General features: G+C 41.4%; 1 protein-coding gene across 3 annotated transcripts in view; it reads right to left on the minus strand.

Moving 5' to 3' along the window:
• ttc28 (tetratricopeptide repeat domain 28) overlaps window positions 1-23,647 on the minus strand; it is a 261,955-nt gene that overhangs the window by 97,136 nt on the left and 141,172 nt on the right. For all 3 annotated transcript variants that reach the window (XM_087794936.1, XM_087794931.1, XM_087794942.1), the window contains one exon: window positions 1,427-1,574. In XM_087794936.1, coding sequence (XP_087651062.1) covers window positions 1,427-1,574 — 148 coding nt within the window. The remainder of the gene's footprint in view (window positions 1-1,426; window positions 1,575-23,647) is intronic.

Here is a 23,647-nt window from a genome sequence, read left to right on the forward strand (position 1 = left end):
TGGACTTGACTGTGCCACTCAGGAATCCACTCAGGTCGTCGAGAAAAAAGGCCGACCGTGGGGCAGACGCAGACAATGGTATTAGTGTTGGATGCTCATTAAGATAACAGGATATCAGTGCTGGTGATCAGAGCGGCTGACAATAAGATGCTGAAGCTGCAGGCTTTAGGGTCTGAGACAGAGATGGCTCATGATTGTAGGACGGTTCGTCCTAAAAAACGTTTTTTTATTTTTAACATAATATTCATTTTAATATACCAGTGTATACAGTAAACAACTTCAGTGACCTGTGCTGTGGGAACATGTTGAATTTGACACAATTTAATATTGCAAATTGATGTTTTTTTGCAGTTTTTTTCTGGTTTACATACAAGTTAAATTATGTTTAGTGTGATAAATATGTTCGATATATGCTCCAGGACAAAACCACGTCCAGTGTCCATCAGAGGTGACGAGTTGGAGATAGTTGACAACTATAAGTACCTCGGTGTGTGGCTGGACAGTAAACTGGACTGGTCCTGCAACACAGACCATGTCAATAAGAAAGTTCAGAGTAGACTGTACCCTCTGAGGAGGCTCTGATCATTTAACATCTGCAGGAATTTCCTCTGCATGTTCTACCAGTCTGTGGTGGCCAGTGATCAGAAGGACTGGCTCTGTGGTTGACAAACTACTGTCCATCATGGATGATGACAGTCATCCTCTGAACACTGTCATCAGTGAACAGAGAAGCAGATGGAGTGCATGACTGCTCCTCCTATGATGCAACACTAATAGACTCAGAGACACATTAATTCCTCAAGCTTTTAGACTTTACTGTCCATCATGGATGATGACAGTCATCCCCTGAACACTGTCATCAGTGACCAGAGAAGCAGATGGAGCAGGAATGCTCCTCCCATGATGCAACACTAATGGACTCAGGGACTCATTTATTCCTCAAGCTTTTAGACTTCATAACTAGGAGTTTGGGGCCAGTAGTGTAGTGAAAGATGATGTTAATCTATTTTAATCTTTGTATCCTTTCTTTGTTTTATTTTTCTCAGATCTTATTTCTTTTATTACACTTGGTTCATGTTCTTGTTTTTATGTGTTGCTTTGAATTGGAAAAGCAATTTCCCGAAGGAGATCTCCAGAGGGGTTAATAAAGTTTTTCTATCTATCTACATATCTTGACTAACAATTACCGTTATTTACAGCCACCGTGTGGCAAAACAACTTTATTATTATGTTCTTGATAAAAGAAAATGTGTGTATTAACTCTTTTGCATAAAAAAATCAGTCAAATACTGAGAAACCGATAAGGATATAGGTGCATGATGAGGATATGTTGATGGTCCTCGACTGAAAAGAACTTTATAAATCTCTGCAGCCCTCTTTGAAGGCAGTCAAGCTCTCAAATAAAGGCAGTGATTGTGTTTCTTACCGCGCAGTGGAGACTTCATAGCGGCCTCTATCATCCCCACCAGCAGCTGCAAGCTCTTTGGATCCTGGGCCAGCCCGGAGGCGAAGGCGGCCAGTGCGTCGGCATGACGACCAAGGTACTGAAGGGCAACACCCTGTCGGAAGTATGCCTGCGAAAAAAAGCAAAAAAAAGAAGAGGTGCATCAGTCTTGGGACGCAGCGTGAGGTGTCAAACAAACACGTTTCCAGACACACTCATTTCACGCCATTTGCCTTCTTTCCACATGAGCAGTTTTGAGAACATGGCACCTCTCCGCTTTGTTTTCCAATAATAGAGCCATCACCGAGTGTTTTGTACTTGTTAATTGGATTATAAGTTTTACATAAATGCACATGTTACACTTTGGCTTGATGCCATCTGAGGGAAGAACTATTGTGGCTCGATATTTTTGTCTGTTTGCTCTGGGAGCGAGCAGACTGCACTGGGACTTCTCCCTGAAACTATCACAGAAGATGGAGTTTCTTGAGTGGAGTTGGGCTCAATAAGAAATAACACCCATAAATAGTGGATAATAAAAGTCTGTTCATTCCCTTTTGTCAGCGAGAGCTTGTAAAATAATAACACAAGAAGAAAGAGTGGGTTGGTTGGACTCGTATTTCTGCCGGCGATGATTGATTCTGAAGACGACACAAATGATCGCATGTTCCTCAATTACTCCCCAAAGCTGGTTTGTTTGGAACGCACCACAATTGACTCAAATAACATGTTGACAAATTGTATCATCTTTTTTTTCCTCGGAAAAAGTCAAACTTCACTCTGATCCAATAAAACATGTTTTGGGAAGAAGCGAGTTTTTGCAATATGCGTCTCTCAGGACTGATCAGACTTTAATCCTATTGAGTTATTAAACCTGAATGGCGTCCAGAGTCGGAGACAGAAGTAGAGGCGGCTCATTATTTACCAGCCAAATCACTAAATCCCCCGAAAGCAGAAAGAGAAAAAGTCATATCTGGGCACACAATTAAAGCAGCAAAGCATGAGGGATAAGCTGCGTACTCGAAAAAGTAACAAGCTCTATACAAAATTGTAAGTGTCAAGGGTGTTAACCTTTCCTGCCTTGCTTGTTTAGTACAGCAGCATCCGTCCACTCTGCCATCTGGCCTCATCCTCAGCGAGACTCTCTGGTTCGCTCTCGGCTCCAAAAGTGTCACCAGGGCTAATTTCCCATTAGCATCTAAGAGGTCTTTCCATTAGTCTTCCTGAGCTCTTCAGCTCGGGATGTGGAATTAAGTCAAATGAGACATGACATGAAATTTATAGAGATCAGTAATTAATTTTTCTTCCGCCAGAGCCCCTTCGACGATCAGGCACCGGTGACCTCCTGACCTCCCTCTCTGTACATCTCCACCGACTGCATTGAAAATGACAAGGACAGCGATTAGATGCCAAGCATTAACCTTTTGTTGTAACACTATTATTATACGAGCCGAGTGCAGGGCCCGGGTTTCCGCTCAATATTAATTGCATCTGGTGGCGAGCGTGGGTTTAGGGGCCGGGACGCACCGGCGAAGCGCATGGGGGCCCCACAACGTTTAGCCCCCGGGAACAAAAGACATTTAAAAGCACTTCTCCCTTTGATTAGATTTGGCCTGCAATATGACGACTCTCCAGGAGATCTGCCTTCTTATTCTCAAGCGGCGTGCCCTGGCTGGAACAACCGGGGAAAGCAGATGAAGGAGGAGAGAAAAGATGAAAACCGGGTTGTTTTTTTTTAAAGCCAGCACGCTTCAAACAAAAATGATACGATTCCAAGTTTGCCCTATCACTTCCTGCAGTTGACAGACTCCCCTCTTTTTCCGCTGTTAAAATATTGCAAGCAGGGGAATAACGGGATAAATGAAAGCGCCGCCACAAAAATGACAGAATCAATGTGCCGTACAGCCTTATAGGATTTTTTTTTTTCTTTCATTAATCTCCCACTGTCTTGAAAACACCACTGTGCACCAACACACACATACAACCTCAGCCTTTGCATAATCCTACAAGTCAATTCATCCCGGGTTTTTTTCCTCACACAACAGCTCCCATGAATTTAAATGCATGAATACTAATTCGGGACGATACCGACAGCGATACAGTCGAGAGCCTGGAGACAGTGAATGTGCTGTGTTTAAGTGAAAAAACCTGTATAATGCACCGGAGGATGAGCACCGAGGGGTTCACAAGAGGACAGAGTTGCAGCTGAAATATCAAGAGACCTGGCTGTGAAATTGCAAATAAAGTTGGTAGCGAGGGCTCACTTTTTATATTCTTATACAAGCCTTTTGATTAGAACCGGCACGTTCTCATTAAATACAAAGTTTTATTGTTAAAAAAAAAGAAAGACAAAACGCATTAAGAGACAAGAAAAGGGGAAGCGATTTCAAGGGTGAGCATTCAAGTGTGAAATAAAAGTAATTCAGTTTCTACATCTCTCTAAGCTAAATCCAACATCAGATATTGTGTGTCAATTATGTTCTGCTACACTTTATTCAACCTGTGCCAAACAAAATGAATGTTCTATCCAAGTAGATCATCAATAGAATCAAGATAAATAAGAATATGGCAGAAAACTTTCATCACTTTTTGGTTTTCTTTATCACTCATTGCACAAACTCTAAACATCGTAAGAGCCTTTAAACTGTACCAAGTATGTTGTGGAGAACCGCAATTGGAAATTGCTGAGGCAGTTGAATTGCTTTGCTATTGGTGAACGTGCCATACAAACTTTTTTTTTTTTAATCTTCTGGGACCTTAAGTTTGGCAAGTGTACTACAATAACTAATGATGGTAGTCGACGGAAATATACAAATAATTAAATGATACAAGGGGTTTTAATGTTATTCCATTCAATATAATTTGTAGCAATTTGTCTCTGAGGCCTGGAAATGACAGTTTAGTTTTAAACAGCCCATACTAGCTATTTTGGGGGTGAAACCATGGAGCTCAAGAATCCACTGAACCATCTTGTGTAAATGTAATGTAAAAATGAACAATTCACTTCTTGATACCTTTTCTATTTGCCTTGTATACTTGTGTTTTCTCTTTCAGATTTACTCATCGTAGCTTGTACAACAAGTAGCGTACGTTGTAGTACAAGAGTGTCGACAAACCGAGCCTGCTAACCATACATGCTAACTAGGGTTTATTCTGCAGCAGGTGTGCACTTCATGTCCATCACATTTGACTGGTTGGATTCGTGAGTTGATCGCGAATCGACTGCATGACATTATAAAAGGCCGTCAGTCAATCATCCGTTCTGACTGTAACGTTGGTGTCTGAGGTCGAATTAACATTCTGTTGCTCGGTGCTTCTCCCACATGTGCATCTTTTTTTTCTTCTATTAGATGAAAACCATATAACAATGTGATCCAACCAGGAAATTTAACAGTGGTCAGTCCACCCATTATCTGTATGAATTTGGAAGGAAGGTACAGAAAATAACTAAATAGTAAATAAATAATGGTAATTACAACAACTTAAATCCGAAAATAAGCATTGAAACACAAAGAGAAAGAAAACAAAAACCTTATCCTAGTAAAATAAAGGATTATTCTCATCGCTTTTCTTTGGAAATCTTGATAAATTAGATGACAACATAATACCGCACAGTATGTGGTACATGATAAAGACGCAGCTCTACAGTTCTTCCAATCATCAATATCCCTTTATACAGAAGTAAGACACAATGTGGTGTTTTTATGTTGCTGTGCAGCCCAACAACATGCATTATTAAATAAGTGCGTTCGGGCTGAAATGTGGGCATCGTGCTCATTTGTGTAAAGTTCCTCAAAGCCCTGAGGAACATGTTGTCTTAATGCAGAACATAACCCTGCACATAAATGTTAATTTTTTTCCTTTTTCCCCCCTCAAAGTCTTTTAAGCTCAACTTATGGAACCTCCCTGAACATTTGCCTTCCTCTACTTAATGCAGCTAAGTGCTGATGCAACAAAAGATCCAATAGATGGGCTTCTCGTCTTTCTTTTCTTTTTTACCCTTTATTTTAGGTGCTTTTGGGCATGTGTGTTTATGACTGTGGTGTGTGTGTGTGTGTGCGAGGCCTTTCAGACGATGCAAGAAAAGAAGCGAGGATAAAAAGATCTTCTTTTTCTCCAGAACCTTAATATTTCATCGATGGTTTAAAATATGTATGTCTTTATGCTTATGAAGAATTTGAGAAAAAACTCCCCCCAAAAAAGTTTCTCGATAGAAGTTAAACAACAGTGACCACGTCAGAAACAACTTTTCAGTCAGTCAGTTCTCTTCCAGATCTTTTGCTATTCCTTAACAACTTGCATTCAAACGGATGGTTTTTTTCCAATAAGCGGCTTTGTGCCGCTACAAAACACGCACTCATCACGGAACCATCAGCTCCAGCTGGGCGGCAGTCGCCCCGAGGTCCGGTGCGGTTGTTGTGCTCGGTTATCAGCAGTAATAGAGATCCTCTCCGATGTGAAAATCAATAGTAGCCGCATACATTCAGAGAGGGACACACCCTTTTCCTGCCGCTGTCGTGTGCGACCGACCGACCCACCGAAGATGACTTCTGATCCCCCACTGGGCTGTTGGTTCTGAAAAGAACCCCCCTCCTAGCACCATAATGGGACCGAAACCAGGCCCATCAAATGGGTCCAGCCGGGCTGCAAATACTCTCCGTGGAAAACAAATTTAAGCTGAAGAAAAACACATCAATAGCTCTGCGAGAAACATTCGTCTCAAACAAATATGTATTGGTAAGTATCAGCTTTTCACAGACCCCGAGATGAGATTACCACTAATGGTCGGGCGGGAACAAAGAGAGAGCTGCCATTCATCCCTCCTGTTTCTTTTGGCCTTTAATATCGGAGTAAAGATGTTGTTGCCAGGGGTTCCGGCGTGACCCAAAAATGTCATGTCGAGCAGGGTCTTAGACTGTCGTTCGCCACATGTCTCAGACATTACTCTTTTCTAGGTGACACTTCTATTCACATGGCCTGAAAAATGCCTGTTTTCACCCTTAAAGAACGAAACTAAATTAAATCTTATTTTCCAGGGGCCAGATTCGTGAAGTCTATTCGTCTTCATTCCAAGTACAGATTGAGATCCCCAAAGGCTACAAAAAAGGTCCGAGGTCAGCCATTACTGGGTGTTGCTCGGGGGGTCATTACACCCCATCACCTTGAGCCGAATGTAGACCTCTGACCCCTGGGAAGTGAACCCGTCCCAGCACAGCTGCTTATCTACTACCACCAGATTGAAGAGCGCCGACTCTTAATCAAGTTCGATCGGGTTCACGCAATATTCCTGACGGAAAAATAAAGGGGATTTCGGGGGGTGTTATTATTCAAGCAGGAATCGATGCGCTGGGACTTTTTTTTTTTTTCCGGAGGTCTGCGGAGACCGTACGCTGACAACTTAAGCCACCTCAAAGATGCATGTGAAGCACTTATGCGAGTTGAAACGAGGGAACCTTACAATCTGCGTGTAGGTAGACGCCATCAAATATTTATGATCCATTGATGTATTCCTCCCTCGGGGCAGTGTAGACTCGCGGTGATTGCTGTTCCATTCAAAGCTCTTAATTAGCCCATTAGATTAGACGGCTTTAATGAGGGCAAATTAAACTGATCATTCTTCGTGGCGCCGGCGATTAAAGGGTGAATGTTTCATTATTCAGTGACAGCCAGGTGAGAGCCGCACTCGTGCCGGACCGTTGCTAGCCCAGGTGGAAATGAACGATCGGCCGAATCAGACCGGGAGAGCTTGTTCAGGATTCAGGGTTTTCGGGGGAAAGTTGTCTTGTAATATGGATGGGTTTGACATTTGGCTGGTCTCTCGGTACGAGACGCAAAACCTGAAGCCAGAGACATTGTAATAGTCAACAGAGAGGGTGATTAGAGCAAGAAAATACTATAATAGTGAAGCAAACTGGAAGAAATCCAATGTTGTTTGACTGAACGGAATTGGATTCTTTCTGCTCCGTGGACGTCCGGGGTATGAGACATGATTTAACCAAGGAAATGGACCGGCGGGAAAATGATAAAAAAAATCACCAAAGTTAGAAAAGCCACGTCACACCCCACCACTATGATTTATAGCCTCATTTGTCACATGAGCGCAGGCGTGTATACTTGCATTTGTATTAGTATCTTGAAAGTCTGGAGATGCGAGACGGGCCGGGTCGGTGTTGCTAAAAAGATTTCCGTGCCCCGATTATCTGGTTCTTTGGCTCAGCTCAGACACACTAAAAAACTTCCATAGCTCACGGGGCAGTCTCTCAATTAGACTAAGCATTAATTACTGACACAAGATGAAATCAATCACGACCAGATGTTGAGCAAGGAATAACTTCAGGCTCATTTCTAGACTTCTCTTCTGCTCTAGTGTCCCTACAGGGCTGACGCCTCCTGAACGTTTGTAAAGCGTGAGGCTATGACGAACCAACATCTGCTTCTTTCTCTTAAACAGTGAATGGTTTAATTATGTAGTTAGAAAATACAGTATTTTCCATTTTATTTATAAGATAACGATGCATATAATAAATCCTTGACCCGAATACTAACATCGGGTCGACCTTGTGTTGACGTTAGGAGACGAGAAACGTGGCTACTTGAGTGCTTACACTCCCGGCCAGTTTCACCACCCGCTCTATCTTTATTTGTTTTCTCTTAATTAGCTTTGACAGTGAACTCAAGCGTGGCCGACAAATGCCCTCTTAGTAAACACTGGCCGAGACCTCTTTTCTTAAAGCGGGGAATCCAAGCGTAGCCATTAGCCATTTGGCAGCCTGTACCTCTTAATGGTTCGATTGTTTGTTGATGCAGGGATGTTTTTGGAAGGACTGCGAGTTAGAGCCACCTGTCAGGTCCGCAAGGTCGGCGTCGCTTCCTTGTATCCTGTCCAGTACGGTGTTGCTGAATTACTAAAATGTGCTTTCTTGGAAAATAAAGTGTGATAAAAAACGTCAGTTTTTGTGTGATATTCACAATAAAAGAATAAAGAATTGAGATCACATTAGATTAAATAAATAATGTAAGTAAGTAAGTATTTTTTATTTGTATAGCGCTTTTCTAGACCAGGGTCACAAAGCGCTTACAATCAAAACAATATTTAATAAAGTATATACTTGAAAGATCAAGATAAAACTGATAACACAACAGGAGTTCCAGAAAATCAAGGAAAAGCCTGAACAAATAAAAACGTCTTAAGATGTTTCTTAAAGGAGTCAGTAGATCATCAAACACAGAGAGAGAGGAAGATCATTCCAAAGTTTAGGAGCAACAGCTTTCTTGGAAAATAAATTAAAAAGGTCGGTTTTTGTGTGATATTCTCAAGAAAAGGATAAAGAATTGAGATCACATTAGATTAAATAAATAAATTACTCGGAATCATCATTTAGGACAGTCATTGGTTGGTTGATCTTTAAGACGTACTATTGACCACTATCACTTTCTCCCTGGTCTGGAAAAGAGCTATTTAATACAAATTACTTACTTACTTATAGTTGACATTTAATAGGAAGCTCAGAAAATATCAAAAACCAAAATGAAAAAAATGGAAAAAAAGAAATTGTATTTGGGTTCACCCTTTCCCAGAAGACCATCGATGGTAGCACCACCATGGTGTGAACAGTTTTGAATGACAATGTTTACACTCGGACTGGTTTTAATTCAGGGTAAATATATTTTATGGTTTACATTGGATGCAGCCTCCACTGGTGTTGAGGAACGGTGTTAAAAGTCCATTTCTGAGACGGGTAAAACACAAGAAGACTAATTCCCCCCCCCCCCGAGTCAGAAAAGCGAAGTCCACAGAGCTGCTACCTTTTCCCACCGTCAAACCGCAGACCTAGACGCCCGTCAGTGTCAGCGCCGGTGTTTGGGTTCATTACGGCGCTCCGGCCAATGGTGGGAAGTTGATTCATCAAACAAGCGTCAGCAGCAGCAGCAGCAGCTGGCCTTGCCGTGTGGCTTCTCCAGAGCTGCCCTGCAACACTTCAAACAACTCAAAGTCGGCCCTTATGGAGGAGCTCTAATGAAAAGCAAGACATGAGCCCGAGCGTTTGATTCTGCTGGTGAGGAGTCATGCATGATTGAGTAAAGTCGAGCCAAATCACACACCAGGCCCGCAAGAAGCTGTGCGGACCGAGCAGAAGACGAGAGACAATGGTGAAGAAAAAACCCACAGGGTTTAGATGTGTGTTTAGGAGGAGGTGGCGAAGCAGGGAGAATAAAGGTGAGCACACCGAGGAGTCAGAGATGCCTCTTGTTATTCCATCCTCGTGTCCGGTACAGGAGTCCAACCGACCCGACGATCACAGACCAGTATTGCCTGTGACCCATTTCTCCTGATTCCCTTCATTTTTTCCTCACAGCCGCACACTGGTCAGACCTCGCGAGGCGCTCAAAGATCCCCCCGGAGATTATCAGATAAACGCACTTTAATCCACAAGATTCGCGTCGCTAGGTCAACATATTTATATATAAACCCCAATAACGGAGGCGATATGAACGCCATGCTGCACCAATTTAAGCGGGCGATGAGCAGAGAGGCATCTCTACTTATCATATATATGACACGCTCCGGCACAGCGCTCGGCGGGAACGAAATATAAAGGAGAAGAAAAAAAAGGAGGATGATTATCGTGAGCTGGTGTGGATTTTTCTTTGTTAATGAAAGAAGCATTTTTCCAATGAAAATCAATCCATCGTAAACACAGTTAAACCCGACCGGGGAAATATTATCTGGAAAGATGCATCGATTTTTACGTGGGAAAACAACGGCAAACACACATCGAAAAGCTGCGCCAAACAATGAATTGAACGTGTCTAAGCAGTGAAGATAAAGTGATAGTTTATTCAAACTTCCTGTAGATATAGAAGCGAAAATAATAAAGTGCTAATGTTTTTGCGCACAATAAATGCAACGTCATGATTACATTTTAAGGGCTGGAGTGGTAGATTTAATATCACATTCATTAGAATATTATATATATATTATATATATTTTCAGTTTTTTTTATGTTTTTTTTACAAACATTTTCATTTTAATAAGACCATGATTACTAAAGTTAAGGAAAGGTAAGATAAGGTAGAACTTTATTGAGGTCTCCTTCGGGAAATTGTTTTTTTCCAATAGCCACAGCAAAAACAGCAATTTTTCACAAAAAATAAATCAAAATTAAATTAAATAAGAACAGGAACAAGATGTCTAAATGTCTCCTTTTAAAAGTTTTAAGCAGAAATGTTATTCCACATGGCGGCGGCTACAAAATAGGAATTATAAATATAATTATATATAGATATATGAAAAATGAATATCAATGAAAACGACCACGGTTTATTACTACTAATACTTTGAAACTATCAAATGTTCCGAGAGAATAATTTCTCGATCAGTGGCGTTTTCAGTGTAACTTCCATTATAAGGATCCAACATCTCTTATCATTGCATGATCAGCGTTTAAAACTCCCGAACAAACGCCAAACTAACACGACTCCTCCTGAATATTACATCATCGGGTTAATTGACGTGACTCCCAAAAAAGGCGAGTGAGGTGCCCTTAATATAGATTATATAATACAGATTGCCTTTTATAATACATCTGTGTAAGCTCATTAAAGCAGGAGTCACCTCCGCGTTCGCCGGCCATCACCGCGCATCATTAATTGTGTCTGCCTCCTAATCGAGTTAGCCGGATTGTCCCGGCTCTCGTATGGTCGCGGTTCACCGTCCGCGCTGTAATTTGATGACCCGAGCGCTAGCATGATGAAGCGAACGGCTTCTCTTATCACCTGTGGCCAGTTGATATGATCAAACTCGAAAATAAGCTTTTTTTTTGTTCCTCCGGCAGATGTTTTACAAATACATAAAAAGGAATCCGAGTACGGAAAACGAACAACAAGCCAAATAAAAAAAAACCTCAGAGCGATGAGTCATAGCGTGGATGCCAACGATCAATCGGACTCGCTGCACCCAGCTGGCAGAGGAAGCACGAAGCATTCATTTTCTCAACTAGAGACCAACGTTCACAAGCTACTGTATTCACGGTGCAACTTGTGCGCACGTTCTGGATCAGACAGGAAGTCCATGTGCTCGCAATGAAAGCGTCGGCAGATGCAACAAGTGTAAGCGGACGATCGGGCGAAACATACCCATGCGGATGTGTCCGGAAACACACTCGATCCCAAATGGAAAACGCTGGCGAGGGAAAAAAAACAACCAGGCGAAGGGCATCAGCAGCCAAGAGATGCGGAGCGAGCCAGAGTGAATGAAATTGAGCATTTGTGTAGCGCGGTGCCAGGGCGAGGTGGAAGTCAACCATATTTCACCGCACTCAGAAAAAAATAAAGCCTTTTTAAAGCGAGATACACGACAGGGATAGCAAAATTGATTTCACCCAGAATGGTATCGCGCAGACTAGAGGAGGGGAGGAGGTTAACTAACCAGGTCATTGTTGAGTGTAAAGGTGAGTTAACAAAAGTTTCACTGGCAGGATGTAGAGAAGGGTTAAGGACATGATAGGCATGACTGACAGAGATGACGTCTCTTAGACATGCTGTCAGCGTAACTCATCACCTCAGTCAAACAATATGAAATAAAGTGCAAGAGTATGATATTAATTTCAAAAATGTATAAAATTGTTATTTACCTTTAATAAACCCACCTATTATAAGGTATCATTGTCAAATACTGTTGAGTTTTTTTTAAAAGTTTTTATTAAATGTGGCTGTGATCTGTTTTGTATTACCAACAATACTAACTATAATTAGTATTTTTACGTTTCTTTCCCGGAAAGGTCGGTGTCCATGTATTCTCTACTTGAGTTTCCATGTTCCAGTCCGTGGTGTCAGACAATCCTTGCTTCTATTTGAATAAAGTTGGCCACCTACTTTAATTTTACTTGAATATCCTTCTGGCTTTTTTAGTAAATTCTCAGACTGTTTAATTTTGGTTCGACATGCAATTAAAGTTTGTCTTATATATTATAGTTTTCGTTCCTGCTGTACGCTGTATTGAAAACAACATTACTTATTTATTCAATTTATTGATTTCAATATGTAAACTCCACTATTGTTCTGATTATTATTTTTAGTCTGTTTCAGATTTTATTCCCCGGTTTTGTTTTTTTTGCGTTTGTTTATGCCTTTTTGACGTTTGTTTGTAATGCTGAGTATACGTTAAAGTTACAAGCTTTAGTCGTAGGTAACAGCTGATGTCCACCAGGAGAGATATATTAAGATATATATCAAGCTTCAAATATAAGCTCACACTTCTATAATCAATTTTCAGCTATTAACAGGTGATATTATTCATGGATTTTTCTTTTTCTCTTTTAATTTCCTACCACCTCCTTCACTTTTACCTAGACAGTCAACAGTGAGACATGCAACTTGAACTGGTGGATACGTGTCACAAACACCAAGCAGCATTAGACATGTAAGGTCAAGGCCGTTCCAGGGATCACATGCTCAACACGTGTAAAAACATAATGCGTGACTTGCTGAATAATTTATTAATAACATGGGTTTGAAGGCTAATCATAGCAACTTAAGCGTTAAACCGGGTGAATATGAGCGTAAATACTCTCGCCTACAACATGCTGCGCTCCCTATAATCCCATACATTGCTCTTCAGGTCTTTGAACGGAGACCTCCATCTTCTGCAGTGATAACAGCAGCAGGGGACACATTTGATCAATAAAAGTGCACAAGAACACACACCACACACATGTTTACAGGGTAGAGCTGGACGAGTGTGCGTGTCACACGGCGAGCGGGCGGGGGGGTTAAAATTGGATCGTGAGCTGGGTGAAGAAGCGAAGGAGAATACAGTGGGTGTCATATTTCTGTCCTTAAGCCAGGGCATTACAAGAGGAGCATCTGCAGCGGCCACGCTTTGAGAAAGCGCTCGCTGAAGTGTTGTCTCGGGTAAAGGGCCGCGGGGGCCGGGACGCTAATAGATCCAGAAGCCGAGGACCTCTCTAAGTCGGCGCCCCCCCCCCGTCCTGAGCTGCATACTAAGAACCACCGACTCCCATGCTAATGATTCCCCCCGAGCGAGGTGCGGCTCTGCAACGCCACCTTGCAAATGAACACCGGGGAAAAAAAACCTACAGATTTAAATGAGCACATTGTTCGGACTCCCTCATCTGCACTTACCAGCACCTGGAGGACACCGTCTGGTTAATAAGGGTGTCAAGCATATGCACCTAACACGGCCGTTTGCCTCCGACCGGGCTGAAGGTTTTTCAGAACAGACGTGATAAATGAAGTCCAGGTCTTAACCCGTCCCACCGTATATATACCAGAACCGTATGAATTACCTATCACGCTACCCAGGAGTGATGACCCCATTCCATAAAAGCCAACCCCACCACCATTATTTACTCTAGCTGCACCCCCGTTTGAACAACCCCCGTCATAGACATAAAAAAATCACCCACAATGCACCATTGGTGGACGACTCAAGCTCATAACTTATCATTAGAGGGCAATGTGTGAGAGTGATGTTCTATTACTTTCGATACAATACAGATACTGGGAGAGTATTATATCATCCTTACGGAGTTAATTATAAAATATGAGCCGGCGATCCGGCGCTCGCACCTCAGCCTTCTTTTCAAAGCAAACACACGGACCGTCTTTTTACTTTTATCTGCGGCGTGTAAACAGAGTCTGTGCCACGACTGTCCCGACATGAGTCATCCATCACAGGCGTGACGCTCAGATACCGTCCAGATGTATGAACCTCCTAATATCAGGCTGTGAAGGCTCATTATGCCGACACATCAAGCTCGGCTCTTCCAAACGCGTTTTTTCTCTCTCTCTCGGGTGAGAAAAGAAAAAATCCATGAAGTGATAGACTTTCTTTTTTATTCAGACCAGCAGGATTAGGCGTCCAGTATTACGCCCGCTTTTCCCAAGAGCCCCTGGAGATGAACAACAATTTAGGAGTTTACAGAATCCATTCCCTGCAAGTGCTTCGTGTTAGTTACCCCCGGAGGAGAGTACTTTTACTCCGTCAAGAATGAAGAAACTATAGTCGCCAATGTCATTCTTTGAAAATGTTTTGGTTTTTTTTCGAAGAAATTCAGATAAATAAATATGACTTGAGCTATGCACTATTTAAAATATGATGTATTTATTATATTTATAACATATTGCACTATTTTTAACTTATTTATATTTATACTTTTATATACATTAATTTTTATATGCAATATTTAAAAATGTATTTATTTATTCTGTTTATACTTTATTACACTATTTTTAACTTATTAATATTTATATTTTTTATATAGACATTCACTCTGCTGTGTTTTTTAACGGTTGCCAAGCAACAAAATTTTGTTTGCAAGTTTCACCGCTGTGTTTTCTGTGCAATGACAATAAAAGAAAGTCTAAAATCTAATCATGTAAAAAGCACACAGCCAACATATTCTTGTCATTTGAAATATGAAAATGATCTATTTTTGTATTTAGTTGTTTGTGTTACAGAATTGCAAGTTTTTTTTTTTTCATTTCTAAAAAACTTGATACTTGAAAACGATGTATAAATTGTGTATGTTTTGAAGAGTAACTGTTAGCGCTGTTAGCTAGGTGCCGTTCTGCTTGAAATTTCCTTTACTTAAAACATACATGTACATGCATACATCTATTTTGGGATGTTAAGGTAATTGAACACTTTCTATTCCAATGATGTCACTTAAGAAACAGGGTCTTTGTAATATACATTACACACAAGTGTTACAGGGTAGTATGTAAAAGTGTGGGGTATGAATCAGGATTTTCTACGTTCATTTCAAATTTTAATTAGAAGACAAGAAGATAAAGGTATGGATTTCTGTACAGTAGACTTCCAATATTACTGAGCACAGCCGTCAATCAATGTGTGTCTACATAAATTATTGACTTTGAATTTTCAATGGCCTTGATAGGTAGCTGAGAAAAATGCTAAGCGCTACAGCTCCTGGTCGGAAAACGTCTTAAAATATGTGTATATATATAAAGAGAAGTTATACGTGTTTGAAACAGAACATATTGCAGTTTCTACTTATCTCACAGTCTTATAATACACACCAAGAACGAAGCAGGAATACAAAAATAATATCCAAACCAATAACCCAACGGTCGCCGTGACTTTCAATATGTCACTGGCGTGCGAACATGTGTGTGCGTCCGTCTATGTGTCGTCTTATTAAGTCTGCTGCCTGCAGATACCAACAGTAATTACCGGGTCGCTCACAAAAACCTTTTGGACTTTGGGCCACGTTTCATCCGTGGCTCCAAATGTCACACACCTCGGCTGACAATTAAACTCCTTCAGCAACAGCTTTAATAGGAGTTATTTTTTCTGAGAGTAAATGCTGCGAGGTCGACACACACCAGCGTTGAAGTGATATACCATTTTATTTCTGCGGTGATGATGACAGCCAATTAGATACGAGATGCATTAGTGTTGAAGTCATAAGTGTGAGCTCGTCCAATATATCGGTCTGGAGCACGCTTTTATTTTGGATGGTGATCTTTCTCTCGCCATCTTATTTACAGCTATACAGCAAATATTGATTTTAAAAAATGATTTTTTTTTCCCCCTTTTCTGCTGCTGTATTTATGTTTCTTATTATTATATTTCATTACAAGAAAACATGCAGAATTGATAGAGTCAGACATTCGTGACATTTAAAAAATGACTGACATTACAGGTGACCTGCAGGTACAACACATGCCGTCAAGTTCTAAAATGAACTCAACCAACTGGAAAGAAAATCTTTACATATTAATGTGAAAATATTATGAGCAACATTTAAATGCAAGGTTACATGAGTTTACAGAACAAGCAATCATAAGTATGTTCTACAAGTTCAAAAACTGAAAAAGGTAAAGAGAAAAAAGCAATGTTGCTTTCAACTGAGGAAAATCTCAATCTCATTTTCAAACTTGTGAAAATGATGTCACAACACGATCTGGAGTTTATAATCCATGCGTTTGTGTCTTCTTGTTTAGACTATTGTAATTCTTTTTTTGTGTCTAAACAAGAAGGAGCTGTCTCGCCTGCAGTTAATACAAAACTCTGCAGTTAGTATTTTGACCCGCTCTAGTAGAAGAACTCACATTTCCCCGATCCTTAAAACTCTTCACTGGCTGCCAGTTTCTTCCAGGATCAATAGATTCTGGTTCTTACTTTCAGATCTATTCATGGTCAGGCTCCTCCTTACATCACTGATCTGATCCAGCCTTACACCCCAGCTCGGGCTCTGAGGTCTGTGGGTCAGAATCTACTGATGTTCCTCGTACACGCTTCTGAACCAAAGTTCCTAAGCTTTGGAACGATCTTCATCTCCCTCTGTGTTTGATAGATCTACTGACTCCTTCAAGAAACATCTTAAGACCTTTTTTTTTATTTAAATGTAGGTTTTTTTAATTGTGTATATACTTTTGATTGTTAAAGGACTTTGTGACTCTGGTCTAAAAAGGCACTTTACAAATAAGTATTACTTACTTTTATTTACATCATTATGTTATATCCATTTCTAACCTTTCTTTCGTTTGTTTTAACAATTCAATCCAGCTATAAAAACCAACCTATTGTATTAGCATTAGCGCTCATCAATCTCCTGTCAGCCAAATTCAGAAAAGCCCTTACCACATCCTTTAGGTTCCCTCCCATGTCTTCACTGGGAAATCTAAATTAATAGACCAGATGTATGCAAGTGTGTCACAGTTCCCTCCCCCTCTCTTCCGGGCCACAGTTACAGCAGGGCCGAGTGTTTATGTCACCGCTTAATTGCATTTTTGTCTCTCTTGGTGAAGGTATTGCTTTGTGCGGACGCCCCGAGGAAGACAAGGAAGGTCAGGCTGCCAATTTGGAGCTGGCAGGTCAGGAGTAGCGCCGGCACCTAGTTTCGCTTGAGAAGAGAGTGGAGGGGCCGCCATGAGCCGGAGGTTGCCAGTAAAAACAAAAGAGATAGGTGAAGGGGAAAAAAAGACAAAGCTTTCTATCGCTGTCCGGACACCGGAGAAGAGTGACAGCTGAGGAGGGGAAGCCGAGGGAGGAACGAAAAACATGGATCACGCTGAAGGACTTTTCAATGACTTGTGCTATCAATGCAAAGTATCTACGCTTGAAAAAACTACATTTACAAGAGCTGTCGTTTCTCTTCGGAGCATAAAGTCAGTGGTGATGAAAATCAACTTCTACTCTCTGGATTCAACCTAAAGTTGACTGATGTGATCCATGAAAGGAGAATCAACAGAGTTGCAGAAGACAACCAAACATAAACATTACTTTGTGTAAATATCAGCTGTTCTTCTAGAAGTCATTGGAAGGAATTGCACTCATTGCAGGAATCAAATTATGATCACAAACTATAAAAATAAATCAATTTATGGGTGAAAGAAAATGTGTGGATGGATTAGTCTGTTTAAAAATGACTTTTTTTTCTTTTTTTTCAAAGAAATCCAATTAAAAAGTGTTTAAAAATGACCTCAAACGCAATTGTTTTCGGGCCTTTGGGTCACATGGACCCAGAGACAAAAAGGGTTAATTCCTGAATAAACTGAAAAAAAAATGCTTTGTGAATATTTAAAATGTCTGATTCGTTAGTCCATTTTATTTTGTCAATAAAAAAATAGACATGAGATTTTTTTTTTTATAAGCCCTGATGGCAGAAAAAGTAATGTGCCACTGGGTCACCTTGACCCAGAGATTAAAAAAGGGGTTAAAGGATAAGGACAATTACATATATAATAGTAAACAATGTATCTTTATTTTTCTTGAAGCTTCAACACTTTGAGAGTCAGATTATGAAGTAGTTGCTCTGAAGCTTCAGAAATTCTCTGAAATTAATTGGAGAAAACTGATCAAAGCGCCCCCTTCAAAAAAACAGATGCTGCTCAAATTCCTACTTGCTATGTAAAGTTGTGTTGAATCAAACCGTTCTGGGTCATGTCTCTCCTCATCCAAGGTCAAGAAAAGAGCCATGAGCATAAAAGTGCAGCATAAGCAGAAGGAATGCAGTGCTTACGTAGCCTAAATAACAAATGGCCTCTCAGCAGAGTGAAGAAATGTGTGCCCCAGTTGCTGCTGCGCCTCGTCAGACTTGAACCAATATGGTTTGACAAAAAGCCAGTGAACCCTAACTGTGTGTCATTTCTTTCCATTTGTGGATAATTTCCATTAAACGCCGTGAACGTTGCAGATTCGAGGGGTAGAGGGAAAGGAAAGGGTCGGGAGTTATCCCGGCGGTTGCCCGTGTATGAGAGGATATGCTTAGAGCAGACGGAACATTTTCCACTACAGCACTGAAAAGCTGAAATGTGTCATGATAAAAAAACAACAACCCAAGAATTCAATTTTCTTGTGACATCAAATCAATTCCAAATAAAAATGTAGCGACATAAGACAAAGTGTTATCTCTGAGGGTGGCTACGGTCTCTACCCATTTATATTCCGTGGTGTCCGTGTCAAAAAAACCCTGCTGTCTCTCCTTCAGCGTTTGTCGGTCACTATTCAAAGTGTCACGGCGACGAGTCACCGGGACATGGCAGCTCTGGTCAGGAGTTCATCACGGGTCAACAACCGGGGTCCTACCCCAAGGGGACTGGAGCTACTTCTTATTGCGAAAAGGAGCTCGGGAGCACCGAGGCGTGAAAGGCTGGAAATTAATCTGCATCACACAAGGTTGCAACAGTCGCCCCAATTACAAGGCAAATTATTTAACAATCATATCTCATGCGGCTCCGGTCGTACGGCGATACATCTTGATCACCGGGGGAACGGAGTGATGGATGGGTGAAGGTGGTGGAAGGTGAAAGGGTTACTCGTCATAAACTCACCCATCACTCCTGCCGTGACCCATCTGACCTTAATAAACACACACACACACACACACACGTCAAAGCAGCAGATGTGTCTTTGCAGCAGTTCTGCATCTGCTTGTGTCCTTCACACGTTCAAAAAAAGGAGGTGACGGTTCCTGAAACTATGATCAATTATTGAGGCTTATTACCCAATTTTGTCCCAAAATAAACTTCACCCAGTAAAGTCCCGTACAAGTGCCACACCGTAGCCGTTATCTCCCAGCAGCAGATGGAAGAGCGGCTATTAAAGGCAGATTTTTTTTTCAATCCCTCTCCAAATACTTCCTCCACACATGACCCCGGCCAATCCCGTGACCCAGAACGGCACGAGGACATGGCCGTTAATGTGAATCACCTCAACCACTTGGCTTTTAAAGCAGGGGGATTTCAACCGGACGGGTCTTTGAACATCACACGGGGCCTCAGCCCCTCGTCCTCGGGGGACATTAAGCCTCAGACACCGACTCTTTACGTTGCTCAATAAACAACCATCAGCTCGAATGTCAAACGAATACATTCTCGGGAGGAAGGAAGAAAACTTGGGATGCGGCGGCGAAAAGGGACGAGGGATTTTAAAAACGCCCCGGAGGAGAAGAGCAAAAACATCTGAGGTAATTCATCAAAATCTCCAAGAGTTATTAACGGAAAATGATAAAATGTCTCCGGGAGCCACTCCCCCGAAGCTCCCACTCCTCCCTTTGTAGCGTCGCCCTCCCTCATTGGAGCTTGTTTCAGGAGAGTGCGTTTTTGAAGATGCTTCCTCTTTTCTCCAGGGAGCAATTACAGCCCTCGCTGTCAAATACCACGATGCGCTGAACGACCAGTTCGCTGCCCAAGGGGGCCCCTCTCTGATGCCCCTTAAAACCCACCAATTTGAAAACCCTGAGCAAGTTCATGCACATCAAGTGTAATGAAGAAAAAGCTGAGAAACAAATCAGGGCTGCCAAGTAAACAAAGGGATTCACCTCTAAACCCCAACCTTTCAACTTCAACCCCCACATCTTGAGACGCCACAGGGTACCCCCCCCTCAGAAGCAGGTCCATTTCCATCTCCCGAGTGGCAACAGTTTTATTAGCAGAGGAAATTGAGTCCCCCCGTTGTCTCAAAACACCCACCTCACCGGTGATGACTTGATTTAACTAGGAGTCTTTGAGAACATCTAGGGTGTCCCTGAGCGTCCTCTGTCAAAGGTGCACCTTAGCTCCCCAAGTTTTGGTGAGAATGGACGCACAAAAAAACCCAGCAGGCTTCCAACGCTAATGATGGTGTCGGCAGGTGGTGGAATTCAAGAACCAAAAAACTCTCGGCCAATTACTCACCCACGCGCCGAATGAACTTTCTATCACTATTGGCAGCGTAGCATTACTTCCCATTAGCGTACGAGCCATCACCTTTGGAGGATCAGGACTCGCCCGACAAGAGTTGCCGAGGCTTTCTTCCCGGGGATATTTTGTGTCATGATATCCGCAGCGCAGCAGCGAAGTAGCTAATTATCGGGGATGAAGAAAGACAAGGCCTATAATGTAAATGTCAGAGGGAAAAAAGGGGGCTTCGGAGACCTCGTCAGGATCGCTACGTCGCTCGCATCAGTGATCAAAGACGTGTCAACAGCCGAGCTTCGGCTCGGTTAAATGAGGGTATAAATTATTCCATGCATTGAGGAGGCTTCAATAATCATGCCATCGTTATCTTGAAGCAACAATTAAAATACTTTTTATTCCTGGGTCTTTCCAGTAGAATGTCAAGCCAGAAGCATTCCAGCAGTGCTGGATGTAAACATCGGCGCTAATCTCTGGAGCTTTTCCAGAAGCTTCTGTTGGCTGACATTTGTGATCCCAGACCAGGGTTTAGTGCATCCAGTGCTTCATTTCAAGTCGCCTTAAAAAATGTTAGTAGGAATCGAGACAGCTGCCGTCACACGCCCTTCTCAAAGTCAGACAATACCAAACATTGTCTGAAGGTTATCTTTAGATTCAGCAGCTGCTTCTTAACTGTTTTTAAGCCACGGCCAAGATCTACTGCTATGAATATCTCGTTGGACGACGATCACAGAGCCACGTATATGTATAGGACCTTATACAGACTGATATAACAACGATATTTGGTCGTATATGAACAGGTTTTTCTCACATGTATGACTGCCAGGACATATGTTGCTGGAAGTGGTATGGCCTTCTGACCTTGGCCGCGGCTTGGTTCTGAACCATGGTTTAGCAATAGACGGGTGACGTCACTGATGCTACTTCCACTTGGTTGAAGCCAATCCATGGCCGCGGCCAAGGTCAGAAGGTGCTCTCTGTCAGGACAAATGGTGTCAGAAGTGGTATGGTATTGCGACCAAATCAAACTAGTATCTATAACATCACCATCTGATACTGAACCACTTCTCTAAAGCCAACCAATATCACTGGGAAATGCAGTGCGAGTTTAGCAAAACCGGACTTCAGTCGGGTTGAAGTTTTACCGATAATTAATGTTGCCCAAATGTGTAAGATCTTGTTTTTTGAAGGTCCAAAAAAAGGTAGAATTCAACTTATTTTAAGCAGTCAAACTTTTTTTAAAAAAAGGCCAAAAATCGACGTCTACAAAAATGGGAAAAAAAATTTTGGGAATACTTAAGTATGATATCAGATGGACAAACAACCTTTTGACTTATCAGGCATACTGATGAGAAATTTCGTCAAAAGGAGAACATCAAAATATACAATTCACCCCTTGAACAGTTTGTTCCAATAGTGGAATTGGTGTTTAAAATCCAATTTTAGTTGTTTTTTTTTAAACTTGCTCTAAATATGTTTTTTAATGCAATAACAGTCTTTTTGTCTATGTTGGTGTCACCTGGGCTTTCTGTTGCCAGCCTCAAGTGAACACTTGATGAACTGCGGCCTTTTTGGCTTTGGTTCCGGGTGTTGCTTTTCAATGAACAAAAAAACACATACACAGCATGGCGTTCATTAGGAAGATGCAAATAAAATATTAACCACAAACATCTATAAAGTAAATAAGTGGACGAGGAAGTTCGTTCAACATGTTGTCAAACTAAGAACTATAAACACACCGTACAACAACACGCAGCCATTCGCCTCCCATGACGCCAGACACTCTCCTCCCACCATGATGGAGGACCCTGCTAAATCTTATTTCCAGCGGAGAAACGAAGTGACGAAAAGTAAATGTATGAATCCCCCGAATGATCCAGGGCTGAGTAAATGTGAGCTGTGCGTTTCAATCAGATTGAGCGGCTGCAAACGCAGCACATTACTCTCCGCCTGCTCTGCATAGTGCCGCACCGGGTTACGTTCCCACTGCTGTATTAGCGTGATGTATGGCCAAAAAGCCGGGCTCCGCCACATCACACTCCTCACCCTCCTACCACACAGCTCCCAACACCCTCTGCAGCTTTTTCATCCCACCTGTCAAACAATTATTCATCCCGGCGCCTTCTCGGTGCAGCGAGACTCGGTTTTATCTCTGCAGCCAAACCTGCATCTCTGCACCTTATTATATCAGTCACTTACTTTGTTTTTCAGGAGAATTACAATGGCTTTGCTTTGATCAAAAAAGAAAAGAGGGAATATTGCTCATAGATCACTGTGAGTAAAATTCCTGCACTCATATATTTCATCCCTCCAGCATCAATGTCAGCAGGGAGTTTGGATGCATCCAGGGAATTGCTGCAATAACTCACAAAATTCAAAAGACCAAAACAAGTAAAAAAAGAGGGGTTTTTGACACAAATGCTCAATTTGTACTGTTGTGACAGCGACTGCTGACTCCTGCACTGAAGCCAACGGTGTTTGACAAACTGCCAGGGTAAATTCAATTCCACCATACAAAGGTGTGCTTTGATGAGTCACCTTGTGAAGTAGCAAAGTCTATAATAAAAAATATTCCTTTTAGATTCAAGGTAGAAATGAAGAATTCTGTTCAACCCATGTTACATTCAGTCCTAGTGGAGTGAAAATTGAACATTTTACTTGAACTTGAATTACTGAATTATTTTCTCTTCTTTTTTTTTTGGTTATTTAAAACGCATATCTCAGTAAGAAATTATAATCATATTTATAACGTGCTCATAACAACATTAAAGTGTAAGTGCAGTTGTAAACACTCATAAATGATAATAATTCTGTATTAAATAATCATAAAACAATGTAAAGCTTTATTTACTATTTATCATCAGATATTACAATATTTTATGACTATTAGCAACTTTCCGAGGATAATGTTGGTATTGAAGAATTTACAACTACTGCTAATTTATAATGTCTTATAATATTGGTATAATGCCTCACTATATTGGTATACTGGTATAATGTCTAATAATATTGGTATAAATGCCTCACTATATTGGTATA

This window comes from Callionymus lyra, chromosome 1 (genome assembly GCF_982586985.1).
Source record: "Callionymus lyra chromosome 1, fCalLyr1.hap1.1, whole genome shotgun sequence".
Taxonomy (NCBI): domain Eukaryota; kingdom Metazoa; phylum Chordata; class Actinopteri; order Syngnathiformes; family Callionymidae; genus Callionymus; species Callionymus lyra.